The following is a 27581-nucleotide window of genomic DNA, read 5'->3' as shown; positions in this document are numbered from 1 at the left end:
AATTTTTTTTTTCGTTTTATACAACTATATACATGAAAGATATTTACCGCCCGTAAAACTTGTCGGGCCGACTCTTAAATGCAGAACTAGAGGATTTAATCTTAATTAGGGAAGGGAGGGCATTCCATGAGTTTACAGCTCGCTGTATGAAGAAAACACGGCGCGAGGTACAAGCATTACGCTCCTTACAGGTGAACAAAATATGTAAAAGCAAAGCAAAAACAAGTCAGCCTTTTACAAAAACACTCGACAATTCTCACTCTAAATATATTTAGTAAATTTATGATTTCGACTTGCTTGACTTTTGCTCTTAGGTAGAGTCTGCCGGCGACATCTGGAATACGAAACTAAAACTATTCTTTTGACGATTTGGCAAAATTCCCAGCTGTTATCATTGGATCTTACCCGACCGACACCGTAGGTTTTCCAATTTCATCTAGTTGCATCATGGTTTCAGCTTGCTAAATAAGGGCGTTATTTAGATAATAGTCGAATTAAAAGGTGAATTAAACTAAACGATACGCTTATTTATTCAATTTATACACCAAAATGTCAAATACCAGATGCATCAAGATATCATGCGATTATAACAACGCTCCCTTATCCGCACTAATTATTGCAGAATTCTTGAACCAGGAAGTGAGGGTGCAAATTGAATGGAAAAAAGAACCGATTTTTAACGTCAAAACTATACGTGCGGGAGAAGAGTTGGATCATTCTCATTTCAATAACAGCGCGACTGTTTGCCGGTATTTGGCTAGACTTGCTATAGGAAAGAACTTGTATGGCTCGACTGCTCTTCAACTGACAGAAGTCGATCATTGGATAACTTTTGGTCAGAAGATAGAAACCGTCAAAACATCAACAGAAGATTTCTCGTCATTTATTAACTACTTGAATTCGTCATTGGCCTCAACTACTTTTCTTGTTGGTCAAAATCTTACAATTGCTGATGCTGTAGTCTGGGGAGCTCTACATTCTCACAGCTGTTGGAACGAAGCGAATGCTCCTGACAACGTCTCTCGTTGGTTTCAATTTCTGAAGAACCAAGATCAGTTTATCACAGCTTTGAAAAAACTTCCAACTGAGGTGAAAACAAATTTAGAGAAATCTACTGTGACTAAATCTGCAACTGCGTCAGAAAGCGGGCAAGCAGCTATGAGTAAAGAACAAGGAAAGTTTGTGGATCTTCCCGGAGCCGCGATGGGAAAAGTAATTGTCAGATTCCCACCTGAAGCCAGTGGATTTCTGCATATTGGACACGCCAAGGCAGCTCTTCTGAACCAATATTATCAAAAAAGCTTCAATGGCAAGTTAATTATGAGATTTGATGATACCAACCCTGCTAAAGAAAAAGAAGATTTTGAGAAAGTTATTTTGGAAGATGTAGCCCTGCTGCAAATTAAGCCTGATATTTTTACTTATACTTCGGATCATTTTGAATTAATACTGAAGAAATGCGAAGAGCTACTCAAAAATGGGAAAGCCTATGTAGATGACACTGATCAAGAAACTATGAAAAACGAAAGAGAGCAGCGGGTAGAGTCAAAAAACCGTAATAATTTGGTAGAAAAGAATCTTAAGATGTGGGAAGACATGAAAAAAGGAACGGAATATGGTCAGAAGTGCTGCGTGAGAGCTAAACTTGATATGAACTCTGATAATGGCTGTATGAGAGATCCTACAATGTATAGATGCAAGAAAGAAATCCACCCAAGGGTTGGTAACAAATACAACGTGTATCCAACTTACGATTTTGCTTGCCCAATTGTGGACAGTGTTGAAGGAGTAACTCATTCATTAAGAACAACGGAATATCATGACAGAGATCCTCAATTTTATTGGTTCATTGAGGCTCTAGGTTTAAGAAAACCTTACATCTATGAATATTCGAGACTGAATATGATGAACACAGTTCTATCAAAGAGGAAGCTAACCTGGTTTGTTGAACAAGGTATTGTGACTGGATGGGACGATCCAAGAATGCCTACTGTTAGAGGAGTGCTGCGTAAAGGAATGACCGTTGAAGGATTGAAACAGTTTATAATTGCACAAGGTTCATCGCGATCTGTTGTTGTCATGGACTGGGATAAAATTTGGTCTTTTAATAGGAAAGTTATAGATCCAATTGCTCCTCGCTATAATGCAGTTGAAACTGAAGGGCTTGTCCATGTTAAAGTTGAGGGTGCTAAAGAAGAAGGTCTAACTGTTCAAAAACATCCTAAAAATCCTGAAATTGGCACCAAAAAGGTCTGGGTTGGACCTCATATAATTATTGATTCTGCGGATGCTGAACTTTTTAAAGAAGGGGAAAATGTCACTTTCATCAACTGGGGAAATCTTTTGATCAAATCTGTCTCTAGAAATAAAGACAACAAAGTGGAAAGCATAGTAGCAACTCCAAACATAGATAACAAAGATTACAAGAAAACATTGAAAGTAACTTGGTTGGCTAAATCTAACACAGCACCTTTGATTCCTTGCGTTTGTGTCTACTATGATCATTTGATCTCCAAACCTGTACTGGATAAAGATGATGATTTCAAGAACTTTATCTCAGAAAAAACCAAAATTTCGGTAGAAATGGTTGGAGATCCAGAGCTAGCTAATCTGAAGAAGTCTGATATCATTCAAGTTCAGAGAAAAGGCTTTTTCATTTGCGACAGCCCTTATGATGCCTCTTCTATTCGTCACACTGGTAAAGAGAGTCCAATAGTTTTAATTTCAATTCCTGATGGATCAGCAGATACTAGTACCCTTCCACGAGTGGTATTGAAATTAAAAGGAGAAAGCTCCAAGGAAAAAGCTCAAAGTGCCAAAGGAAAAGCCGCTGAAAAATCACCCAAAGTGGAAAATACATCATTATTGGACAGTCTAACCGAAGATGCATTAATTGGAAAGATCACTGAAAAGGGTAATGTTATTCGAAATCTGAAAAGTCAAAAGGCCAGCAAGGAGTTGATTGATATTGAAGTGAAGCAGTTGTTGGAACTCAAAACTAGATTTAAAGCTGTTAGCGGGAAAGAATGGAAACCCGAATTAGCAAAGCAATCTCCTCCAAAGGGTCAAATGTCTCAAGAAATCACCTCGCAAGGAAATAAGATTAGGGACATGAAAGCGGCCAAAGCTAGCAAAGATCAGCTAGACCCAGAAATAAAAAAATTATTGAGTTTGAAGCAAGAATATAAGAGTTTAACTGGAAGTGATTGGAAACCTGACACCAGCCCACCTCAAGCCCAAAATCCAAGTAATAATGCCCAATCCAATGATTTGGATGGAAAAATCACTGAACAAGGGAAAAAAATTAGGGATATGAAGTCTACTAAAGCTCCTAAAGATGCTTTGGACCCTGAAATTAAGAAACTTCTCAGTTTGAAGGAAGAGTACAAGAAGGCTACGGGGAAAGACTGGAAACCAGCACCAGCTCAAAATACTAACAAGAAAGAACCAAGTCCAGTTAAATCTTCCTCAGCAAGCTCTGAAAACCCCGCAGCTGCTGCTTTGAAATCTAAAATTGATGCTCAGGGAGAAAAAGTTAGGAGTATCAAGTCATCTGGCACAGCAAAAGCTGAGGTAGATGCTGAAGTGAAAATTCTTCTAGCGCTGAAAGAGGAGTATAAAAAATTGACTGGCGAAGATTTGGCCGCTCAAGGAGGAGGAAATAAAAAGAAGGGACAGGCAAAACAAGAACCCAAGAAAAAGGAACAGCCTAAAGAAACTCTCGCAACAGAAGCTTCTACTAACCCTGCTTTGAAAAAAATAACAAGACTGGGTATGGAAGCTAGCAAAGAAGAAAATTTGGCAGACTGGTATTCTCAAGTCATCACAAAAGCCGAATTGATCGAATACTACGATATCAGTGGATGCTACATTTTAAGACCATGGGCATATTCCATTTGGGAGTCTATTAAAGACCTGTTTGACTCTAGAATTAAAAGCATTGGTGTTCAGAACTGTTATTTTCCAATGTTCGTCTCAAGTCACGCTTTGGAAAAAGAGAAAACTCATATTGAAGACTTTGCTCCTGAAGTTGCTTGGGTTACAAAATCAGGAAATACAGACTTGGCTGAACCAATTGCAATTAGACCAACCAGCGAAACAGTCATGTATCCAACTTACGCAAAATGGATCAAGTCCCACAGAGATCTTCCGCTGCAGTTGAATCAGTGGTGTAATGTTGTTCGTTGGGAGTTCAAGCACCCTCAACCATTTTTAAGAACCAGAGAATTTCTTTGGCAAGAAGGTCACACTGCATTTGCGTCTAAAGATGAAGCTGTTAAAGAGGTTTATACCATTCTAGAGTTCTACGCTGAAGTTTACGAGAAACTTCTAGCTATTCCCGTTGTTAGAGGCAGGAAAACTGAAAAGGAAAAGTTTGCGGGAGGGGATTTCACAACTACAGTAGAAGCTTTTATATCAGCCAGTGGAAGAGCTATTCAAGGAGCAACGTCTCATCATTTGGGCCAAAATTTCTCCAAGATGTTTGATATTATCATAGAAGACCCCGAAACAACTGAAAAAAGCTATGTTTATCAAAATTCGTGGGGATTAACCACCCGTACTATAGGAGTCATGGTGATGATTCATGGAGATAACACTGGACTTATACTCCCACCTAATGTAGCTTGTCATCAAGTGGTTATAGTCCCTTGTGGAATCACAGCATCTCTTAGTGAGGCTGACAAAGATAAACTTTTGGTCAGTTGCAAAGCGTTCGAACAAGATTTGACCAACAAGGGTGTACGTTGCAAAGGAGACTACCGAGATAATTACTCTCCAGGTTGGAAATTTAACCACTGGGAATTAAAGGGTGTTCCAATCCGGGTTGAAATTGGACCTCGCGATATCAAACAGCAACAGTTTGTAGCAGTCAGACGCGATACGGGTGAGAAGCTTACCATCAAGAATGCAAACAACAAAGAAGAAATTGATAAACTTTTGACATCTATACAAGATAATCTCTATCACAGAGCTCTAAATGATTTGGAGAGCCATCTCAAAGTTGCCCATACCTGGGATGAATTCACTAACCAACTTGATCAAAATTGCATCATTCAAGCCCCTTTTTGTGGTGAAATTCCATGCGAAGATGCCATTAAAAAGGACAGTGCCAGGGATGCGGATCAACTAATTGAAGCTGGGGCTCCTTCAATGGGAGCAAAAAGTCTTTGCATTCCTTTTAAACAACCCGCAGAAATTAATGGTCAAATGAAATGCATTCATCCTTCCTGTTCTAAAACCCCTCGCTATTACACTTTGTTTGGTCGAAGCTACTAATATTATTAAATGTATTTCTTGTGCATTTATCATTATACAATTGAATTAATATTAATAAAGTATCTGGACTTAAATATACAAAAACGTTTATATTTTGGTATTATTTAAGCGTACAATTTCCTTGTAGTTTTTGGATATCAAGTTGGGATTGGGCTATGTCATTTAAGGCTTGTTGAATCTGTTCGAGTAAAGCTTCACCCCTTTGAACTACTTCTTCGAGTCTTTTAGCAGCGTCTTGGTTTTCTTGTTCGAGTCTTTTTAAACTAGCTGACTATAATTTAAATACATTAATAACTGCTTGTTAAATGAAGATATGAGTTTGTTTTACTTGTAATTCTGGAGATGATTCTTCACTTGGTAGAGATTCAATAAGGACGTCTATATCTTTTGCCGTTCTTGCGATTAAAGAAGCAAACAGCTGTGCATAATCTGTTTTATGAAAAAAGTTTTTGTTAAAAAGGAAAAATTGCATAAGATTATACAAGTTAACCTTCTTGCGGAGCTGGTGGTGGTTTTGATGCAGATTTTTCGAATTCTGAGAAACCACTTGGATATGAATATTGCTGCAGTATTCCAATACTATTACATAAATTTTCTGCTTGCTAGGGGAAAAAATATAATTTAGCCTTAGTCTGCCAAGTTATATTGAGCAGTAGGTACTAGGCAGACATTAAACGTTAAATTATATTATTATATGCAAAAACTAGTTTTGTGTATTATTCTGTAACATTAAAATTTATTTAAGTTATTCAAGCTAAATATAATAAAAATACTAACTGCATTTACTGCATCTTGAAGTTGCGTTAATCGGTCGGCCATTTTAATTTTTTTAAAGTGCAGCCAATCAGATCGCTAACTTCGCCAAGACATTTCAATATAAAATATTTAATTTTTTATGATATAGATGGCAACAGTATCTAAATAGAAATGGGTCGAATAATAAATCTAAAATTTTATAGATGGCGATAGTGTTCTAGCTAAAGAGTTTTCGCAGACATTCAAATGGTTAATTTATATTTTTTATATAATTAAATAAGAGGATACCAGCATTTGTCTTGGGAGTCAATGACTACCGGACTGCCTCTATTTTCAAGTCTGGTTTTTCGTAAAAAGATAAAGGATTCTCCAGGACAACTATCTTCTCCAAAACGCGTCTTCTCAAAAACTCCACATAACTCATTTTTAAAAAATGTTGCAAACGCCGAATTCTATCACTTTGTGTACAACTTAAATAATATGTAAGAGTACCCTAGATTCGAATACTGAGAGCTTTCCCATTGGCGGTTTTGTTAGGAAGCGTTTACCCTTTTCCAGCACGTGACCTCAGAAAAATCGGGCTTCATCGATTGCGGTAAGGCGCAAACCATGGAGCGATTTTCATGAAAGTAATATTTTTGAATAGCTGTGGTTTACACTTAACCTAGAATTGCAAATACGTTCCTTAAATTTAATTCTAAGTAAGGTTTTTTGGGCAGCGTATACGGACCCCCGCAATTTCCAACATTGTAAATCCGCGTGTTTATAGAGGTCTACGCGCCCGTTTCCCTCTGGCGTTTTTCAAGGCCGTTCAGAGTGGGCCGCGCTTTCAACGTATGGACAGAAGTAACAATTAAGTATGACACTGATCGGCCTTGTCTTCGGCGTATGACCAGAAGTAACAAATAAGTGTGATCAAAATTAACTAATAAATGTGATCAGAAGTAACTAATAAGTTACTAGAAAAAATAAGTGTGATCAGAAGTAACTAATAAGTTACTAGAAGAAATAAGTGTGACACTCAACAGCTGACTAATAGTAACAAATAAGTGTGATCAGAAGTAAAAAATAAAAGTGACACTGATCGAAGAAATTTTCGATGCTTTCAAAGTATGACTAGAAGTAACAAATAAGTGTAAATATGTTTATATGTGTGACCGTGGATATATTTTGGTTGCGATACCGGCGTTGCAGGTTGCTGTGAATAGCTCAAACAAACTTAACACATTAGAAGGATTGTGTGTATTCCGACCGTCGTACGTCTTGTTTATCTTTCTTTATACTTTAACTCTTTGTATTGAATTGGTTGTAGCATAAGTCTATAATATGGTTTATTAAGTTTCCCATTTTGGGAATATTTTACTGACAAGGAGACGACCCGAGGTGTAACCCACCGATTTTGCTTAAACTTGGTGAATTAATAGACCTTAACGTAACTTGAAAATTCCCAAAGGGAACAGTTACGCGGGGCTTTCGTTTTGCCATGGCAACCGAAAAGGTTTTTGACAACACCAAATCCTAATTTCTTTATGTGATTTAACATGGGAAAATCACATATTTCAAGGGTTCCCCCCAGTGGCGCCGCCAGGATTTTTTTCCCACGTAGGCACTACAATTTGGGGCCCCCTATTGCCCACCAATTTTTAATATATTTACTTAAAACATAAGTAACATAATCAACACTACCTATTTACCTAATGCATTTTTTTAATAATGGTCTGTTTCGCCATTGACAACGTAAATTATTAAGTGACTAAAGACTAATAACTCTCGGCGAATTCCTCTTAGTCTTTGGAAATCGCCGAGTGATACAGCCAAGGCCCAAAAAAATTGAAATGCTTTCAAAAATGTAAATAACGCTTACTTTGTTGGAAAATATTTATGCATTATTATATCAGGAGATAAAATAACTATTATAAACATTAAACATTAGCTAGTTATTTTCGAATTTAAAAAAAGTGTTTTCGCTGGTATGAATAACCATCTGAAACTATACTACTACCATACACTAAGCTTCTATGCTACTACTATAACTAACAAAGTTACTTTGTCAACTTATATACAGGGTGATTCAATAGTCAGTTCTGAAATTTCTGGTGGTGGTAGGGGATGAGCTGAGAAGTATGCAGGTTTTTGTCGCGTTTCTCTGCGACGAGTTTAAAGAGCGCTAGAGGGCTTCAAAGTTTGACCTACTACCCCTGGAAGTAGGCTGCTGTAAGCACGCACCCACGAAGCAGGAAATTTTTTTTTCAGCAATTTCTCTATTAATTCGGTTAAGGAAAATTTACCAATATGAAAAAATAGGGCCCCTTTTTTTAATAAATTTGGGGCCCCCTCTAATTTTCCACGTAGGCACGTGCCTACTCGTGCCTATGAAAAAAAAAACAAATAAATTTCAAAACATTAAAATTTAAAAAAAATATGTATATTGGGAAACTTTTTGTATTTTTGGGTAAGAGAGACTATTTTTGGGTGAATGGGTACGTCGTTGGGTAACAGCGAGCGAGGTAGAGTAAATTGTGGTAAATTCAAATATTTGTGAATAATTGCTAATTAAACTAACAAAATATAAATTTATTTAGATAAATTCGACTAAATTGGACCAATTTAAAAAAATTGGGTAAACCCGAAAAACACAATAAATTTTGGTATATTTATATTCGGCAATATAAGTAATAATGTGTAAACTTTAATTAATTTGAGTTAATTTGTCTGTATTGGACAATGTCGATTAAATTGGGTAAATACTGATAATTTAAGGTAATGTTAATATATTACGGAAAATCCGAGTTGAATTCGTTAAGAGATAGTAAAGTTCGGTAAGTTACGACTAATTTAAGTAAATTTGTCTAAATTGGACAAGACGATTAAATTGGGTAAATACTATTAAATTAAAAAAATATTACTTTAGGTAAATGCCAGTTAAATTCGATAAGATGAAAACCTAAAAATATATAAATTGGGAACATTTTAGTATTTTTGGGTTAAAGATACTATTATTGGGTGAATTCTTCTGCGTAAACGCGAGCGAGTAAACGCTCATAAATGGAGGTAAGTAGAAGTAGTTGTGAATGAATTAACAAAATATGCAGATAAATTCGACTAAACTGGACCAATTTATATATTTTTAGGATTTCGTGTTGTCAAAAACCTTTTCGGTTGCCATGTCCAAACGAAAGCCCAGCGTAACTTTTCCCTTTGGGAATTTTGAAGTTACGTTAAGGTCAACTAATTCACCGAGTTTAAGCAAAATCGGTGGGTTACACCTCGGGTCGTCTCCTTGTGAGTGACGTCCTCACAAGAAGAAAATCTCCCCCTAGCGAGGCGCTGTCAAGGGCTACGTATGACGCGTTTGCAAGCGGCCGCAAAACGTAGACGAAGCTCGTAATGCAGTCTGTCTCGTGACTAGCTCTCAGTAAAACTTTTGTATGTGAAGAATAGGAAGTGTCACACTTATGTTACAATATTATACACTTATGGATTGACTCATCACTTAATTTTCAATGCAACTTTAACCTCCTTTTTTGGATATTTCAATTATTAAAATGTGTTTTTTGGAATTGCTTGAAATTGGCAATAACAATTCCACCCTTTGATTTAAGAATTGTAGCATTTTGCGAAGTATTACTTTGGTTTACTTACAAACTTCCGCGCGCACTTCCTTTCCATAAATACCACGACGTACTTGAGTACATATTGATATCTGCGAAAGATTTAACATTTGAAGCAAAAGATAAATTTACGACAGCGGCTTAATTTTCCATATGATAGTCGGATTAGCAAATAAACCATCTTAAAATATAAATCAACAGTATCTGTCTAAAGGGGAAGTTTTGGTACCTCACGATATGGAATTTGAACTTTATCAACGTTGGGTGGTTCAAAAGCTGGTAAATACCAATCTTTCCACTTATCTTAATTGAACCATTCTTAAACTAATTATACAGAGATAATGAAAATCATCCAGTATAAAAGGGACGGAAAATTCTAGTTAGCTTCACAGAACCTTCCACGTCTCCAAACTGAAGATCCCTCAGTTACTAAAAGGAAAAATGTTCAAATTCACCATCCTCGCTTTGGCTCTGTTCGCCTTGGTAAGTTGTCTTTCAAATTACTCAAATATTTAACCAAGTATTATAAATAAGAATTTGTAGTTCGCATTGTAGAAATTAATTTCCAAAGTTTAACATTGAAAAATCTGACCATATATCTTTATTCCAACAGTGCGCCGCCCAAGTAGAAGTCGACGTTGACGCCGGAGGACTAGAATTAGACGAAGCTATCGAAATCCCCAACCCAGGCCTTTCCGCCAGCGAACTTTTCGGAGCCCCCGCCGGAGCCGTCTCCGCCGGAGTCGGCGTTGAGAAGAACATCGGCGCTAACATCGAAATCGGAGCCCCTCTCCCCGTCGAAGTCGCCCCATCCGCCGGAGCCATCGAAACCGGAGTCGGCGCCCTTCCCGCCGAGACATTCGACTACCCAGTTCCATCCGTCGGCGTGAGCTCTCCCGTCATCAACCTCCCCAAGGGTGGCCAAGAAGTGGTCGATATCCCTCACGCTCACATCCAATTGCCCGGAAACGCCGCTGAGAACCGAGACATCTACCTCAACTTGCCCAGTCCCGTCGTCGAAGCTCCCCGACCCATCATCCGCAACAAGGAAGTCCTCTTCCGTCTCCCGCAACCCATCTTCTACGTGCCCAGACCCATCGTCCAACACAAGCCCATCGTCTACCGCGTAGGACATACTTTCCGCTCTCTCCGACCAGTCGTCAATACCAGGCCCTACGTTTTCCAGGTGCCCCAGGCTACCATCACCGGCAAGAGCGCCTACAACCAGCCCATTCCCACCAAATTCTTCGGAAAAGCTTTGTAAGCGGCGATATTATAGTTATAATGTAATATATTATGATTTAATAAAGAATATTTGAACATTAACCAAGTTTCCATTATTTCTACTATTTGATTTAGGCATAAGCCTTTGTCAAATCATGGGCATTCTATTATCGGGACGGGGGAATTTATTGAGTCGTCAATTCTGGCAGCGTTGTAAATTTTTATCAGGCAGCTACAGCAGTGGATGAAAGCCAACAAAACGGCCAGTTTTGACCATAGAAATCGGATAACAAACTAGAACGCTTAATCGAATGGCTGACAAGGCACCGATTAGATTCTTGGCTAAAACGACAGTAACGCCATCTGCGCTGCCTCTAGAGGCGCGCTCGCGCGTAATTTGGTTAAAGGTTTTCCCCCGCCCCATTGAAATTAAATGTAAAGTTGGCGATAATTAAACGTTAATTAACCTACCAAATGATATAAGAAATATTCTACTGACTTTACCTAGACGAACAGATGTTCAATTATCTACATGGCGCGTTAAAAATATTATTTTTGAATGTTATAAAGCAATAAACGATTTTTCAAGACGATTTAATATTACATTTAAGTTCATATAAACGGGAAAAATTGTCAGTGGAATATTTCTTATATCATTTGGTAGGTTAATTAACGTTTAATTATCGCCAACTTTACATTAATTTCAATGGGGCGGGTAAAAACTTTTAACAACTACGGATTGTCTGCTTGGCGTCGCCTTCGTATTAACAACCCGTAGAATCTTGGGTCTATTTCTTTATTATGTCTATGCCACGGGTTTAACCCTCGGATCCGCCATTTTGTTGGCTTACATCGACGGCTGCGGCCAATGAGGTAGAATAAATAGAGATCCAAACAAATCTGAGATTCGCGGGACACGTTTTATTTGAGTAGGATAATTAGGCTTAAGTTTCAACTTTATCCTATCGTGTTGGCGCCATCTGTTTCTATAAGCAAGACACCCTAACAAAATATGTTAAGGTTTAGTTTTACAATAACACTATAGATGGCGCCAGAGAGCCTATTATATGCTCTCTGATGGCGCCAACACGATTTGAATAAGTTCATTTCCTAGACCTAACCATAGATATAGGAAACGTATATAAAGGTCTAGATAAAATATTTCAAAGGGAGTGAATACCGAGGTGACAGCTAGCAGAAACACGTAATTTCTGCAGGCTATCCTTATAAGGCGCTATCTATCGGTAAGAAAGCTCGTGCTATCGTCGCGAGAGCCATTGTCTATTGCTTAAAAATTATACTAAAAGTCACCAACAGATGGTATCTAAAGACTACGGCCTGCGGAAAGGTCAAGCACTTAGTACTAAAATGCTAAGAGAGCTCGCGCTCTTGGTCACGTGCCTTCCTCGGTGTCTGCTAGGTATCAATTCCGTATTTTATGTTAGGCTTAGATGCCCCGAAATTTATCTAGATCTTTATATACATTTCTTATATCTATGGGCCTAACTCTCCAACTCAACAAATACTGTCCCGCTAAACGGTAGGTCCTGGAAGGCGGATTTGGATCTCTATTTATTCTACCTCATTGGTTGGGGCTGCCTGATTAAAATTTACAACGCTGCCAGAATTTTCAACAAATAAATAGTAAAATATTAACATTGACGACTCAATAAATTTCCCCGTCTCGATAATAGAATGCCCATGATTTGACCATAGAGATAGAAAAGAAATAGAGGCACTATTGTATCTGGCGAAGTTGACCGCGAGTGCCGACCCCCTTTTCGCCAATGTAGGACGCCATGAGATGGGCAGATTACGTGGCGCCATCGACGCGCGGTGAAATGAAATATATTATGCCTTTCTGAAAATCAACTGTCATTTGATGTAAACAAAAGAAGGATAGATGGCGTTGCAAACTCTGCCCATCTTCGTTTTCATGCATGCGCGGAGGGGGATGAATTTTCCCGGTCAAAAACCGGGGTACCTTATCGCGTTAATCTTCCCTCTATTTCTTTTCTATCTCTATGGATTTGACTAAAAGATAGATACAAAGGCTTATGCCTAAATCAAATAGTAGAAATAATGGAAACTTGGTTAATGTTCAAATATTCTTTATTAAATCATAATATATTACATTATAACTATAATATCGCCGCTTACAAAGCTTTTCCGAAGAATTTGGTGGGAATGGGCTGGTTGTAGGCGCTCTTGCCGGTGATGGTAGCCTGGGGCACCTGGAAAACGTAGGGCCTGGTATTGACGACTGGTCGGAGAGAGCGGAAAGTATGTCCTACGCGGTAGACGATGGGCTTGTGTTGGACGATGGGTCTGGGCACGTAGAAGATGGGTTGCGGGAGACGGAAGAGGACTTCCTTGTTGCGGATGATGGGTCGGGGAGCTTCGACGACGGGACTGGGCAAGTTGAGGTAGATGTCTCGGTTCTCAGCGGCGTTTCCGGGCAATTGGATGTGAGCGTGAGGGATATCGACCACTTCTTGGCCACCCTTGGGGAGGTTGATGACGGGAGAGCTCACGCCGACGGATGGAACTGGGTAGTCGAATGTCTCGGCGGGAAGGGCGCCGACTCCGGTTTCGATGGCTCCGGCGGATGGGGCGACTTCGACGGGGAGAGGGGCTCCGATTTCGATGTTAGCGCCGATGTTCTTCTCAACGCCGACTCCGGCGGAGACGGCTCCGGCGGGGGCTCCGAAAAGTTCGCTGGCGGAAAGGCCTGGGTTGGGGATTTCGATAGCTTCGTCTAATTCTAGTTCTCCGGCGGGAATGTCAACTGAAGCGGGAGCTTCAATGTCGATGACCGAGGGTTCGGCGTCAACGTCGACTTCTACTTGGGCGGCGCACTGTTGGAATAAAGATATATTGTCAGATTTTTCAAAAGCTAAATTAATTTCTACAATGCGAACTACAAATTCTTATTTAGCATTATATTTATAATACTTGGTTAAATATTTGAGTAATTTGAAAGACAACTTACCAAGGCGAACAGAGCCAAAGCGAGGATGGTGAATTTGAACATTTTTCCTTTTAGTAACTGAGGGATCTTCAGTTTGGAGATGTGGAAGGTTCTGTGAAGCTAACTAGAATTTTCCGTCCCTTTTATACTGGATGATTTTCATTATCTCTGTATAATTAGTTTAAGAATGGTTCAATTCAGATAAGTGGAAAGATTGGTATTTACCAGCTTTTGAACAACCCAACGTTGATAAAGTTCAAATTCCATATCGTGAGGTACCAAAACCTCCCCTTTGGACAGATACTGTTGATCTTTATTTTAGGATGGTTTGTTTGTTAATCCGACTATCATATGGAAAATTAAGCCGCTGTTGTAAATTTATCTTTTGCTTCAAATGTTAAATCTTTCGAAGATATCAATATGTACTCAAGTACGTCGTGGTATTTATCGAAAGAAAGTGCGCGCGGAAGTTTGTAAGTAAACCAAAGTAATACTTCGCAAAATGCTACAATTCTTAAATCAAAGGGTTATTGCCTATTTCAAGCAAGTCCAAAAAACTAATTTGAATAATTGAAATATACTAAAACGGAGGTTAAAGAAGCATTGAAAGTTATGTTATGAGTCAGTTCATAAGTGTATAATATTGTAACATAAGTGTGACACTTCCTATTCTTCACATTCAAAAGTTTTACTGAGAGCTATTCACAAGACAGACTGCATTACGGGCTTCGTCGCCGTTTTGCGTCCGCTTGCGAACGCGTCACACGAAACCTGTGACAGTGCCTCGCTAGGGGGAGATTTTCTTCTTGTGATGACGTCACTCCGTTACTAGCCCTCAGTAATATATTCCCCAAAGTGATAAACTTATGGAACAATATTATAGAATTATGGTCAGTCAAATGTAAAAATACTCCAGGATTCTTATTTCGAATTTATTGCTTGATTCTTGCTATGATACACATATTTTTATTTTTTATTTTTCAAATAATTTATAATTACTAAAGAATGAGTAAATTTAATGATACATTTTTATTATAAGCATCATAAATTCGTTTACATTCATTCTGAGTTTGTATTTTTGGTATCATTTACTTGGGTACTCTAGTAGGGTATGGGTTGGGTGTAGGCGCTCTTTCCGGTGATTTGGGCGCTGGGCACCTTGAAGAGGTAGGGGCGAGTGTTGACGATGGGGGTGATGGTGCGCAGGGTGTGGGGCACCTTGTAGACGATGGGCTTGTGCTGGACGATGGGTCTGGGCACGTAGAAGATGGGTTGGGGCAGGCGGAAGAGGACGTACTTCTGTTGGAAGATGGGTTGGGGGGCTTCCACGATGGGGCTGGGCAAGTTCAAGTACAAGTCCTTGTTCTGGATGGAGTTGCCCGGAAGGCGGATATTGGCGTGAGGGATGTCCACCACTTCCTGTCCTCCTTTGGGCAGATGGACGATGGGGGCGCTGGTGGTCAAGACCGGGGCGGGGTATTCCATCGTCTCGGATCCCAAGTTGGCGGACACTCCGGCACTTTTGTATGGCGCCACTTCGACGGGGAGGGGCTCAAGGATCTCCAAAGAGGACGACGACCCGACGTACCCGGAGTAGCTTCCGGACGTTTGGGCGGCGCACTAAACGGGAGACAAGAATGGTTTTAAAGAATTTCAAAGCTGGTCGAATTGGTTCTCACCATCGTGGCCAAAGCTAGGAGAGCGACGAATCTCAACATTTTGATAGTTTGAAAGTGTGGTTTGCTAGATGAGGAGTCTTCGAGGGAAAGTCTGTTTGTGATGCTTGGTCGGATCTTTGGGCTCTTTTTATACCTACACAAATCGTCCATCGAACTGGATAAGCGCACAAGAAATAATTACATTTCCTAAAAGTTGTATTTCTCAACAGATACATATATTTGTTCCCATTTCAAGGCTGGTCTTGAATAGATGGGTACTGTACTTATTTTATGAGGGCTATTAGTGCAACATTCGGTTATAAAATCAACACTTTCAATATATTACAAATTCTTTTACGTTTCATTTTGCAGCGCCCATTTTATTTCTAAAATGGAAAATCTAAGTAAGAAATTTTATATTATTATTACCAGAAGTATATAAATATCTCTTACGAGAGAAGGATCCATTTTCCTATACAAGTAATGTTATACCATAAGTTTATAATTCTGTATGTTATCTATTTTCACCGTGTAAACGTTTCACTAGAATGACCACATATTTTTAGTGGACTTTCTCTTAAAGGATCACAGAATCGTTTGAAAAATTCAAGCCGAATTTCAGGTAGCTCTACGCACCCATTTCTCGAAACACGTGATTCCGGAGCCCTTTAATACTCGAAAGGTTTCCGCGTGTATTACTTGCCTGAAAAACGTAAGCTAATAACCGGTTTAGATGGTCATTTTAAATCTAATAATTTACTTGCTATTAACAAGTATAACATCAGCTATAATTGTAAATTCTCAAGGAGTTATAGCGTTCAGAGAATTCGATAAAATTCGAATTTTGGGTCAAAAAGGAGACCACGCGTAGACCGACTGCTCATTTAGCCGACTGCTCATTTGAACGACTGCTCATTTGAACGACTGCTCATTTAGCCGACTGCGCATTTGGTGGTTGGACGATAGGTGCGTTTGGCTAGGTACTGTCCTCTAGGTCGCGTTTTAGAAGGCCCAGCTTGGTTATAAAGAACTAGACTGGGGGGGGGGGGCGCCAATACTTAGAATACATTGCCCGTTCTATAAGTCAACTTAACACTAAAGACATAGTATAGGACAGGCTATAGTATAACAGTCGGTCAAATGATTTGACTGACTGAGCAATCGGCCAAATTAACAGTCGTTCAAATGAGTAGTCGGCCTAATGAGTAGTCGGACAAATGAGCAGTCGGTCAAATGATCAGTCGGTCAAATGAGGAGTCGGTCAAATGAGCAGTCGGTCAAATGAGCAGTCGGTCAATGAAGAGTCGGCCAAATGAGCAGTCCGTCAAATGAGGAGTCGGTCAAATGCACCCCACCCCCTTGCCCGAGCCTTTATAGTAGCGTAGGCATCGGGTTTGATCGCTGTAGCCCCCAAACTTAACTAATATGCATATGTACGGGTAACTGATTAGAAAAAGTCAGGGCCGGATTAACTATTAGGCTGATTAGGCTGTAGCCTAGGGCGCGGCACATTGGGGCGCAAACGTTTTGTTAAGGGGGAAGAATACAGTAAAAGCCTCTTTTTTGTTCAAGCTTAACGTTTCTATTTTAACAATTACATAATACAATTATATTTTTCCTATTAGTCTGAACCTTCCTCTAGTGCTTAAAATAATTTTGATAATTCTAATATTAATAATTAACGAGATATAAGGTCCTAATTAAAGGGTCGCTTGGGTGCTTGTTCAACTTGTTTAGCTCCGGGGGTCCGAATTAAAACGTAATAACTTAATTACTTTACAAGAGGCTGTTCTACACTGAAATATTAATTTTATAAGTTAAAATACAAAATTAAAAGAGTTATAAGTTAAAATACAAAATTAAAAGAGTTCAGCTTGAATTAGCGCGAAAGTAGACAATGGCCACTATAGTCTTCCCCATTAAAATAATAAAATCTTACAGCTAACTGTAAAATTGGCAATAAATTAGCCATATAAAAATTTAAATATCCTAGGGTCAATTAAAATTGGTTCGTAAATTATGTCTGCTACTCATCGAGTTGTTTAGTTACATAATCCTTTATTATAAATTAATATTTGCATTTTTCGTATTACAACGAAAGTCAATCGAATCTAGAGTTGTAAATTTTTTTTTTATTCAAAGAAGAAAGGGCTGATTTGAGTCTGAGAAGACCGCGAGCCCGGCGAAGACACCATCTGATTAATCAGGGCAAGATATGTGTAACGGCCACGCCAACGGGGGGATACGTGGGGACAGGGGTGGGGACACCCGTGGCGGAAGTATGGGGGATTGGTGGTCATCCTCACACGGCCATCCACAAACTCTGCCTCCCGGACGCCTGGGATTACAGGAGTGAGCCACTACTCCCGGTCTAGAGTTGTAAATCGGAAACTTTTCCGTATTTTCACGAAAAAATATTAAAAAAAGTTTTAATTACATGATTATAACCTATAATATTGTTCGCAAATTTAGATTTCGCGGCATTTTAGCCTCATGTTTTCGAATGTAAATAGACTAATATCTCTTAAAAAGTAATATGTTTAAATTTTTTAAATTTTCGATTTGCAGAAAGTTTTTTTGCAATCCGGAAAAATTCTGGAACATTTTTCCGCATTTAATTTTTTTGGAAATTTTTCCGCATTTAATTTTTTTGGAAATTTTTCCGCATTTAATTTTTTTCGAAATTTTTCCGCATTTAATTTTTTTTGGAAAATGAACAATTCTAATAGAATCTGATTCCCAATTATTTTATGAATAACACTCGCATCATTGAAGCCGCCTATTTAATATTTAACGCACGCTGATTGGTGATTTTTTACGCGGTCACAGGTTGTCATAGACTTGCGTGTCATCAACTTTGACCTCTAATTTTTTTTCAGAACACGGAACAAAATTTCATCCAAATTAGTTAACGTTTACTATGTCTACGGTGGGAGCTAATTAACTAACGCACATTTCGCGATTTGAGTTGGTTATAACTTGTAAGGAAGCTTCGATTCAAAAATTACGCTATTAATTGATATTTACTTATTTATAAACCCTATCTTAGAAAATCTTAATAACAACAAATTTACCATGCACTATTTCCCAGAACATGTTTCAAGTGAATACCATTATCATTATATGCATAAGTAACATAATAACAATAAGTATGAAACTTCTTATAGTTTTAATGATCATTTTTGACACGGAAGTAGTGATGTAAATTTACCGGTGAAAATAAAAACGGTAAATTTACCGGTAAAATTACTGGGAAAATTACCGGTAAATTTACCATTAACCTTTTTATTTAATCAAAATAATGGTTTGATGCGAGGGGCAGGTCACTTTCATTTTGAGTGCGTCTTAATCATAGTAAAATGATTAAATCAGGGTAATCGTGATTAAATCAGGGTAATCAAGATTAGAAAATCTACTCACGATTTAATCAATCTGATCGCGATTTAAACGAAATTTAATCATTTTAATCAGGATTTAATCATTTTAATCAGATTTAATCACGTTTTAATAATTTTAATCAGATTTAATCATTTTAATCATGATTTAGTCAATTTAATCGGTTGAATCGAGATTTTAAAATTAAAACCAAAACTAAAGTACGGCAATTTATTATTAATTAATAATATTGATGGTTATATTGATTTAAACGATTGAAGAAATAACTTATCACATTTAATTGAAAACATCCGAAAACCTCACAGCTTTGTAAGTTTGTAACACGAGTTATCACAGCTTAGGAATTAAAATACCATTGTAATGGTAACTTCCTTTTTTCATATTAAATTATTCTAATCCGCTCGTTCTAATCACGCACAATTATAATCATTCTGATTATCGTTCTAATTTCTAATCGCGATTTAATCCTTTCAAAAAGGATTTAATCATTTTAATCCGATTTAATCATTAAATTATGTTTAAATCAGATTTAAACATTCTAATCATGATTAAACGTCATTTAATCAACATAATTGTGATTAAATTGAATTTAAACCAAATAATCACGATTAAATCGGATTTAATCTTTCGAGGGGTGCGTCGTTAATCAAGGAAGTGACCTGCCCCTCGGTTTGATGTCACAATAATTATTAAAATAATATTTTAATTTGACCATAGCCTTAGGTTACATTAAACTTGTTAGAGAAACCTGCTAGATAACCCCTTAGAAATACATTTAAATGTATGGAACGTAAAATCACAGTGCCGGGAATTCGGAGTCTTTAGGAAAATGATTTGGTTTTCTGGTCCAATGTAAAATGTAATTGTTTCTTCTTGTATTTGAAGTTTAATAAAATTTTTTTGGGTGTTTTTGCTTTATGAAAGTAATTGGTAAATTTACCAGTAAATGTTTATGTTGCATATTTTTATCGCTAGAATAACTTATCGTTTTCGGCATGACGCAAATCCTACCTCACTCAGCACACAGCTAGTAAAAATAATTTAAAGGCGTGAGAGTAAAGTTATCTTGGAGGCGTTTTTCAAATCCACCATACCAGAGTTGCCACAAATAATTCCGTTCCAAATTCTCTGACCACTTTTATAAATTTTCCCTGACCTTTTTTTGGGTCAAAATATGTTATTTTGAATGCATACCCTTGTTTTAAACCCAACGATATAGAATGGTTATATAGTACTTAAGAACAGCAGTATATAATATAACTCTAATATTACTAATAATATATATGTAACATATGCGATAAAACAAAACTCCAAAAACTAGAATGAATACCAACTTTTAATATAAATCAAAAATATTTCGAAACTTTTTTGATTTATATTAAAATTTTTATAGTGTACAGTGAAACATTGGTATTCATTCTAATTATTGAATATGTAACATATTCACTCGTAACAGTAGCGTAGCCAGGATTTTGTTTCGGGGGGGGGGGGGGGCACAACTTGGAAAAAAAAGTAAAAAAATAAAAATATTTGTACGTACGACCATACGTTTCGGGGGGGGGCATGTGCCCCCTGTGCCCCCCCTGGCTACGCCACTGACTCGTAAGTATACCAAAAACGCGCCATCACCTTCACTGGTGGGAAATGGAAGTTAGTGAAGAATTCCCGGCGGGCCACGTGATTTCGTTTCCATGGTAACCTTTTCAATAGCCCAAGGATTATAAGAATTTCCCAGTTGCCAGATATAAATGACGTCTTGCAGCCCAATCAAAAACTTAACTAGTCCAAAAAAACTCCCACTGTCAAAAATGTTTTTTCGAAAAATAGCCCAAATTTTAGCCAAAATACAGTGGAAATTTTTCGGTGAAATAATTACTATATATGAATAATAATAAAACTAAAACAAGTGTAATATTTGTTTTAGTAGAATTGCCGTCTATTATTAGGGTAGTCACGCGTACTCTCTACCCCCTGGACTTTCAATCAACTTTCTCTTCGTTTTAAACATTTTACGGTATAATTATTCCATAAACAAGCCCAAAAATCCGCCTCTCGCCCATGCCTTTTTCCCGCCAAGCGATTTGAAAAGGAGCCCAATCGGCCGGGAAAACTGCGCATCTGGCAACTCTGCAAGTTGTATGTTCCGTGTGAAACAAGGTCTCATTGAATTTTTTTCTATAATAATATTTTACAGACGCATACTTATGAGTAATTACATATGCTGATAATGTTATTATCAAGTACGTTTCTTAAAACCAAAATGTGCGTAGCGAAATACTAGATACATTAAAATAAATTGTTTATAATTAAATATCCTTTGTCAATATAATTTTGGTAATTTTCAACATTAGGCGGAGTAATACACGCGTTACTTTTTCCCCTCGAGCCTGAGGAGGTACGTGTTTCAATTTTCTGCATTCACAGCGTAAATTTTTTTATAAACTTCTGCTATTACAGATCATTGAAATTTCGCGTCTTCTGTAAAATGGAATGATTTTATTAATTCGTAGTTTACAAATAAGCCCAGTTACGCGTTCCCCGTTCACGTTTTATTGCTCGGGCCTAATTTCTCCAATATACTTAAACGCACGATTGTCCACTCAAGCTTGAGTTTTGTAATATTGTAATATATAGCCTTAATGAGTCACACACAACTGATTATTGATTATGGCTGGTTTTTGCCAGTTAGAGATTAAGCAAACCCCTGTAGACGTTTATACGGGAAATTCTCAATGTTTTGACGTTCCCGTTCAGTTCGCTCCGCTGCTAAATTGTAAGCACTATCACGTGAACCATTACCTTGGCCTATTACGCGTAGGATTACGTTATCGGACCAATTACCCATTTACCCTGATGTTCTACATGGCCTTATACCGAGGGGCAGGTCACTTCCTTGATTAACGACGCACCCCTCAAAAGATTAAATCCGATTTAATCGTGATTATTTTGATTAAATTCAATTTAATCACGATTAAGTTGATTAAATCACGTTTAATCATGATTAGAATGTTTAAATATGATTTAATCATGATTAAATGATTAAATCTTATTAAAATTATTAAATCTGTTTAAAATGATTAAATCCTGATTAAAAAAATTATATCGTGATTAGTATGATAAAATCGTACTTTAGTTTTGATTTTAATGATAAATTCTCGATTCGACCGATTATATTGATTAAATCGTGATTAATATGATTAAATCTAAATAAAATTATTAAATATAATTAAAAAGATTAGATCATGATTGTAATGATTAAATCTCGTTTAAATCTTGATTAGATTTTTAAATCTTGATTACCCTGATTTAATCATTTTACCATGATTAAGACGCACCAAAAATGGAAGTGACCTGCCCCTCGCCTTATACATAACCATTACGAACTTACGGAATTTGGGGATTTTTTTACTTATGATAAAAAGTTATTACTTATTACGGTGCTTGTATGAAGTTAAACGGCAATTATAAATTCAGATGATATTTATTTTAATATTTAGACATATTTCAAATATCGTTTGACGCGCATCGCTTGAACAAATCCTCCATTAATGGGATCTTCGAGCCAGTAAAACGGAAGGGATGGGATTTCAACAATTTCGACACCCGTCGCTGGTTCCTTGATGTATTGTCCGGTGAAGGTGACAGTCGGGGCCGGCACAGACACAGTCTCGCCAGGCAATTTGACGGTGGATCCTCCTTTAATGGGAGCGAATTCCACGGGCAGAGGAGCCAGGATCTTCACCGAGTCCCGTTGGCTGGCGCACTGAAAAAGTAATTTTTTTTAGCCCCCAAAATACGAATTTTTCAATGGCTTGGCTTACAACTGAAAGTAACGCTAAAAGTGATAGAAATTTAAACATTTTGAAGACACTTCGCCGGTTCTAAATGCCATGGTGCGTTCTTCGCTATATATACCCATTTTATTTCGCGATTTCATTGCAAAATCGGAATGATAAAATTGAATCTAATCCCAGAGAACGGTTTAAGGTTTAAAGGAACTATTTCTTAATATAATTTCTACGAATATGGTATATGATTTTTGTAGGCTCGAAGTCAAGGATGCGAAGATAAATGCTCAAAAGTATTCAAAGTTTATTATTACAAAATGTTTACTAGAAGTATTCAAAGTTTATTATTACAAAATGTTTACTAGAAGTATTCAAAGTTTATTATTACAAAATGTTTACTAGAAGTATTCAAAGTTTATTATTACAAAATGTTTACTAGAAGTATTCAAAGTTTATTATTACAAAATGTTTACTAGAAGTATTCAAAGTTTATTATTACAAAATGTTTACTAGAAGTATTCAAAGTTTATTATTACAAAAAAGTTTATTACAAAATGTTCACTAGATTTCACTTTAAAAACTACATTTTTTTATATTTGAAGGAATTGATGAAGCGTTTAGAGAATGCTCTTCCCAGACGGGATGGGCTGAGTGTAAGCGCTCTTTCCAGAGATTTGGGCTTGGGGAACTCGGAAGATGTACGATTGGGCACTGACGATGGGAGTAATGGCTCGAAGAGTGTGTCCGAGACGGTAGACCATGGGCTTGTGCTGGACGATAGGCCGAGGGATGTAGAAGACTGGCTGCGGGAGTCGGAAAAGGACTTCCTTGTTGCGGATGATGGGTCGGGGAGCTTCGACCACGGGAGATGGCAAGTTGAGGTGGACATTCTGGTTGAGTAGGCTGTTTCCGGGCAATTGGATGTGGGCGTGGGGTACGTCGACGACTTCTCGGGCACCCTTGGGCAGATCGATGATCGGGGCGGTTAGGCTGACGGACGGGGCGGAGAAGTCGATGGTCTCCTTGGCGAGTTCGGTACGGACGTCAGCGACCAAACCGGGTCGGGCCTCTTCGACGGGAAAGGGTTCTTGGATGGCGATGGCGCCTTGCTCGATGCCGACTGAAGGAGCTCCTCCGAAAACGGTCTCGGCGGTCAAAGGTCCAGCGGGTCCGTTTTCAAAAATTGCGGGGGCACCGATGTCCAAAGCGGGTCCAGCAATGTCCAAAGCGGGTGCGGCAATGTCCAAAGCGGGTGCGGCAATGTCCAAAGCGGGGGCGGCTTCGACGGCGATTCCGGATGGTTCAACGAAGTTCTCTTCAACGAGGGCTGGGCCGGAGCCGACTGAAACGCCAACGTCGATAGCTTTACCAGCTGGGGCGTAATCGATAGATTTGCCAAAGCACTGTAATGAAATAAACAAAATATATTATATTCGAAGAAGTTTAAAAATTTATTTCCAGAAGATACGTTTTAAGGGATATGAGAATCGAGACTATGTCCTTCGGGAAGGAGCGCAAATACTTTCTACGTTATTACAGACGGCTAAAAATGTTGAATGCTTACCACCGACACCAAAGCGAAGAGAGCGAATGCGATCTGGAACATCTTGGAAGCTGAGTTTTGTAGACCTCTTTCTAGAGTTGTTGAGACTGGAGAAGATGGGTTATTTGTGATTTGGTCCCAGAGTGGACTGCCCTTTTATACCGGGGTTTTGCCATCTCGGACCAGCGGACTTCGCTTCACCTTTGGCAAAACCCCAATCTGACCAATCACGATAAGCTTCTTCCCTTTCACGTCACGAACGTTCTCTTTCCTCGTAGCTCGGGGATTAACCCCTGGCCCCAGCTTCCCCGCCCCCCGCCCCCCTCACTCGACGCGTTGCTACTTTCCAAGTTTCCAGTGCCTCCCCGCAAAATTTCCGTTTTTCAAAGTAACAAGCGTTTTGTAAGTACGATAGGTACGGGCCACGTCGAATCCCCCCCTCCCCCCTCCCGAGGGTGGGGCTTTTGTAATTCGCTTCTACCGGGCACGGCAGCTGTGTAAGTTTGTGGAAAAAACCTTCCAGCTTGTTTTTCGCAAGGTGGATTTCCCCTTGTGTGGCAACCACCGTCACCCGTCTTTCCAACAAAAGAAAGTACCCTTCAAGTTTAGGCCTAATTTTTCCAATGGCCATGTTTGGAAATATTCTTATTCAACATACTATTTGAAATCTTACCATCTTAACATTATTTTGGAAAATTATTTATTATTATTTAATATTAAATTAATATTTCGTAATTTGTAATTTAAAAAATATTAATATAAATTTAAAACTCTTTGGAAGATGTGAAATTAAATGAGATTAATCAACAGTACAAATATACACAACAAATAGCACAATATTTAAATATTCATAAATAACAAAAAATAAACTTAGTTATATATATACATTTTGAATCATAATTTTTCAAGTTTTAAAATGTCTTGGTATTTACACGAGAAAATATCAATTTGGTCGCCGAATTCGTTACAAGTCATTTCGAATTTTATAGATGGTACGAAAAAATTGAGAAATTGGGTTAAATTGGAATTGTTGGAGTTACAACTACTTTTTCTTTTAAATAATTGTAGTTTTTTCAGTAAATAGTTCTATCGATTCCAAGCGTAAGGAATAAAATGAATAAGAACTTAACAAATGTAATATGTTGCTCTTACGTCGCAAGACGCGGCTTTATTAGTGTATTCTTCGCACGCGCGATTTGCACGCGCCATGAAAAGAACTATGTTCCTCGTGATTGTAGCGCGAGATCTTGGACTTGTAAAAGTAAGGAACTGTGACGTAAGATCAACATATAAACAAGAAGGCCACGTAATTTTATAGAAAAACCTATTGAGTGTGGGCTAGTTTTAAATAATAATTTTACACGTTTTCGATTTTAGATAGTAAATATTTGGAATTAAAATAATATCACATTCATTTCTTAGTTTTTCTGTTTTAAAAATTATCAATAAAATTTTTATATTTTAATTTTAAAAGTAGTTACAGAAATTAGCGATATGGGAAACTTGGGTAACAGAAAATTGGTGGCAAGAAAATATTAGACAGGTTAGGCTACCCCTCGAAAACGTGTAACGGGAACTTATGGGAACACAGCTACAAGTTCCCCGTTCACGTTTTAGGGGGGTAGCTTAACCCGTCTGTGTGCTGCGTGGAAACTATAGCGTATGTAAATTAATATTCCTTTTTTTTTCTATAACAATAAAACTTTTTTATTTATGTTTCACAGTTTTTTAAAATTACCGTGAACTTTCCTCGAATTTACGATGCAGATGGTAATTACTCTAACGCTGACCTTATTAAAACCCAGAACTATTGACTGTAATATAAAGTTTTTTAGGGTTTCTCGAGTCTCAAAGAGACCTCATTCAGAATAACTATAATTGTTTAATTTAGCAAGGGATAATTCGACAAATTTAGCTCTTTATGCTCTCGGAGAGAAAGTCAAACCAGTCGTAAACTCTAATTTGATTAAAAAAAACTTTTTTGGTTTTACATCTGGAATAATAAAAGTAGTAACCTAACTCGTAATCTAATCTAGAATACCAAAACTAGTAAACTAACATTCATGGAAATTCACCAAAAAAGTGAAATAAAATAAATATTTAAACATTTTTATTTAAACTCTCTTCAGGAATCTTATGTCGAATTTCTTTCAAAAGTAACGTATCTCTGACTTGTTTGATTTTTGCTCTTAGGTAGAGTTATCTGGTTTTTAAATTATTTTATCAATTCTCTTTCGTTAAACTATAATCAATCTCACTATTTTCGGTCTTTAAGGTCAGTCTAGCACCACGCTACAGACTAGAATCTAATTTTTCTTAGTTGCACGACTAATTATTTAAAATAATTAATTAATTTTAATTGCTTAAAATTAAAATGGATATTTTTAAAATTAGAAATATCGAGGTTTTTCTTTGTTTCTTATAAAATATAATTTATAAAAATGATACATTAAGAAGCACAATTCTGTCCTTTCCAATTATATATTTATTATGAAAACCACTTAATTACAATTAAATATACATAGCGTTGGAAACAGGTTGGTGCATCTTGTTTATCTGAGTTTGAAATATCTATTCGTTATATAGAAATATAGTTATATACTAAATATTAGAACAATCGAACCTACTCTTACTTAATTCCGTATTCACAATATAAAATTATTTGAGCGGATAAAAATGCTCAAAGAAATTTGGGACGTTTGAATGTATAGTTTTTTTTATACTCTACAACTATTTAATGGTGAATTAGTTATTTTAGTAATCCTGTAATTTATTGTGCATAATATGCAATGAAGAATACGCCAGCAACATTTCGCACAGATTAACTACACAAATAATAAAATAAATGTAATTAAAAGGTCAGTGGCGTCGTTAGGGTGTTTTAGGCGGCGCTTGAGCCACCTGTAAAATTTCTGAAGCGCCACCTCAAATTTCCGAAAAGCGCCTCCTAAAATTCAGAATTTTTACAATTTACTTGGCGAAAAGTTTCTTCGAACTTAAAAATGGGCATCAAAAATTTCATTTTTCCTAGCCGGCTTCAATGTTTAAGCTTTACAAACCTTTTTGAAAGCCCCCCCTCCCCCATATCACTCAATGGGATGGCCTTAACCAGTGCTTACGGCTTAAGCGCCACCAGTTTGTAAATCCTGGTGACGGCACTGTAAAAGGTAATAAACAATATTTGGCCTAACTTTTCGGAAATACAGATTACCCGAGGCCATAAATAGGAATAAAATTTATTGGCGATATCAGTTATTCTTATTTTATGATTAATAATAATTCTGAATTAATATCCTCGATTAAAATGTATCTAGTCTACCGTCGATAAAGTAATCAAAAGCTAAGGAACACTTTTAA

General features: G+C 37.5%; 5 protein-coding genes across 5 annotated transcripts; 2 read left to right on the top strand and 3 right to left on the bottom strand.

Moving 5' to 3' along the window:
* Nucleotides 1-289: 289 nt before the first annotated feature.
* On the top strand, nucleotides 290-5361 carry GluProRS (Glutamyl-prolyl-tRNA synthetase). The gene has a single exon (XM_090164106.1). It carries the CDS (start codon nucleotides 550-552, stop codon nucleotides 5275-5277), a length of 4728 nt encoding a protein of 1575 aa, XP_090020232.1. The 5' UTR covers nucleotides 290-549; the 3' UTR covers nucleotides 5278-5361.
* On the bottom strand, nucleotides 5346-6127 carry MED21 (mediator complex subunit 21). Its single transcript, XM_090164107.1, has 4 exons — nucleotides 6055-6127; nucleotides 5768-5879; nucleotides 5606-5706; nucleotides 5346-5548 (listed from the first exon to the last, which is right to left on the bottom strand). The coding sequence occupies exons 1-4, from the start codon at nucleotides 6094-6096 to the stop codon at nucleotides 5378-5380; spliced, it is 426 nt and encodes a 141-aa protein (XP_090020233.1). The 5' UTR covers nucleotides 6097-6127; the 3' UTR covers nucleotides 5346-5377.
* A 3920-nt stretch (nucleotides 6128-10047) lies between these two features.
* Nucleotides 10048-10956, top strand: LOC149922963 (uncharacterized). Its single transcript, XM_090163700.1, has 2 exons — nucleotides 10048-10127; nucleotides 10258-10956. Exons 1-2 carry the CDS (start codon nucleotides 10086-10088, stop codon nucleotides 10906-10908), a joined length of 693 nt encoding a protein of 230 aa, XP_090019826.1. The 5' UTR covers nucleotides 10048-10085; the 3' UTR covers nucleotides 10909-10956.
* A 2020-nt stretch (nucleotides 10957-12976) lies between these two features.
* On the bottom strand, nucleotides 12977-13941 carry LOC149922962 (uncharacterized). The gene is made up of 2 exons (XM_090163697.1): nucleotides 13861-13941; nucleotides 12977-13726 (listed from the first exon to the last, which is right to left on the bottom strand). The coding sequence occupies exons 1-2, from the start codon at nucleotides 13900-13902 to the stop codon at nucleotides 13025-13027; spliced, it is 744 nt and encodes a 247-aa protein (XP_090019823.1). The 5' UTR covers nucleotides 13903-13941; the 3' UTR covers nucleotides 12977-13024.
* A 9290-nt stretch (nucleotides 13942-23231) lies between these two features.
* Nucleotides 23232-24339, bottom strand: LOC149922961 (uncharacterized). Its single transcript, XM_090163483.1, has 2 exons — nucleotides 24246-24339; nucleotides 23232-24084 (listed from the first exon to the last, which is right to left on the bottom strand). The coding sequence occupies exons 1-2, from the start codon at nucleotides 24285-24287 to the stop codon at nucleotides 23299-23301; spliced, it is 828 nt and encodes a 275-aa protein (XP_090019609.1). The 5' UTR covers nucleotides 24288-24339; the 3' UTR covers nucleotides 23232-23298.
* Between the last annotated feature and the right edge of the window lie 3242 nt (nucleotides 24340-27581).

Source organism: Leiobunum rupestre, chromosome 11, assembly GCF_980474605.1.
Source record: "Leiobunum rupestre chromosome 11, qqLeiRupe1.1.hap1, whole genome shotgun sequence".
Taxonomy (NCBI): Eukaryota; Metazoa; Arthropoda; class Arachnida; order Opiliones; family Sclerosomatidae; genus Leiobunum; species Leiobunum rupestre.
Note: the sequence above shows the minus strand (reverse complement) of the source record. Positions and strands in the feature narration are given on the sequence as shown.

Coding starts and splice junctions, on each gene's coding strand:
- GluProRS (XM_090164106.1), top strand. CDS start 550: ATGTCAAATACCAGATGCATCAAGATATCATGCGATTATAACAACGCT.
- MED21 (XM_090164107.1), bottom strand. CDS start 6,096: ATGGCCGACCGATTAACGCAACTTCAAGATGCAGTAAATGCA. Junction 5,880..6,054: donor TTCAAGATGCAGTAAATGCA/GTTAGTATTTTT, acceptor TTTTTCCCCTAG/CAAGCAGAAAATTTATGTAA. Junction 5,707..5,767: donor ACCACCAGCTCCGCAAGAAG/GTTAACTTGTAT, acceptor TTCATAAAACAG/ATTATGCACAGCTGTTTGCT.
- LOC149922963 (XM_090163700.1), top strand. CDS start 10,086: ATGTTCAAATTCACCATCCTCGCTTTGGCTCTGTTCGCCTTG. Junction 10,128..10,257: donor CTTTGGCTCTGTTCGCCTTG/GTAAGTTGTCTT, acceptor TTATTCCAACAG/TGCGCCGCCCAAGTAGAAGT.
- LOC149922962 (XM_090163697.1), bottom strand. CDS start 13,902: ATGTTCAAATTCACCATCCTCGCTTTGGCTCTGTTCGCCTTG. Junction 13,727..13,860: donor CTTTGGCTCTGTTCGCCTTG/GTAAGTTGTCTT, acceptor TTATTCCAACAG/TGCGCCGCCCAAGTAGAAGT.
- LOC149922961 (XM_090163483.1), bottom strand. CDS start 24,287: ATGTTCCAGATCGCATTCGCTCTCTTCGCTTTGGTGTCGGTG. Junction 24,085..24,245: donor TCTTCGCTTTGGTGTCGGTG/GTAAGCATTCAA, acceptor ATTTCATTACAG/TGCTTTGGCAAATCTATCGA.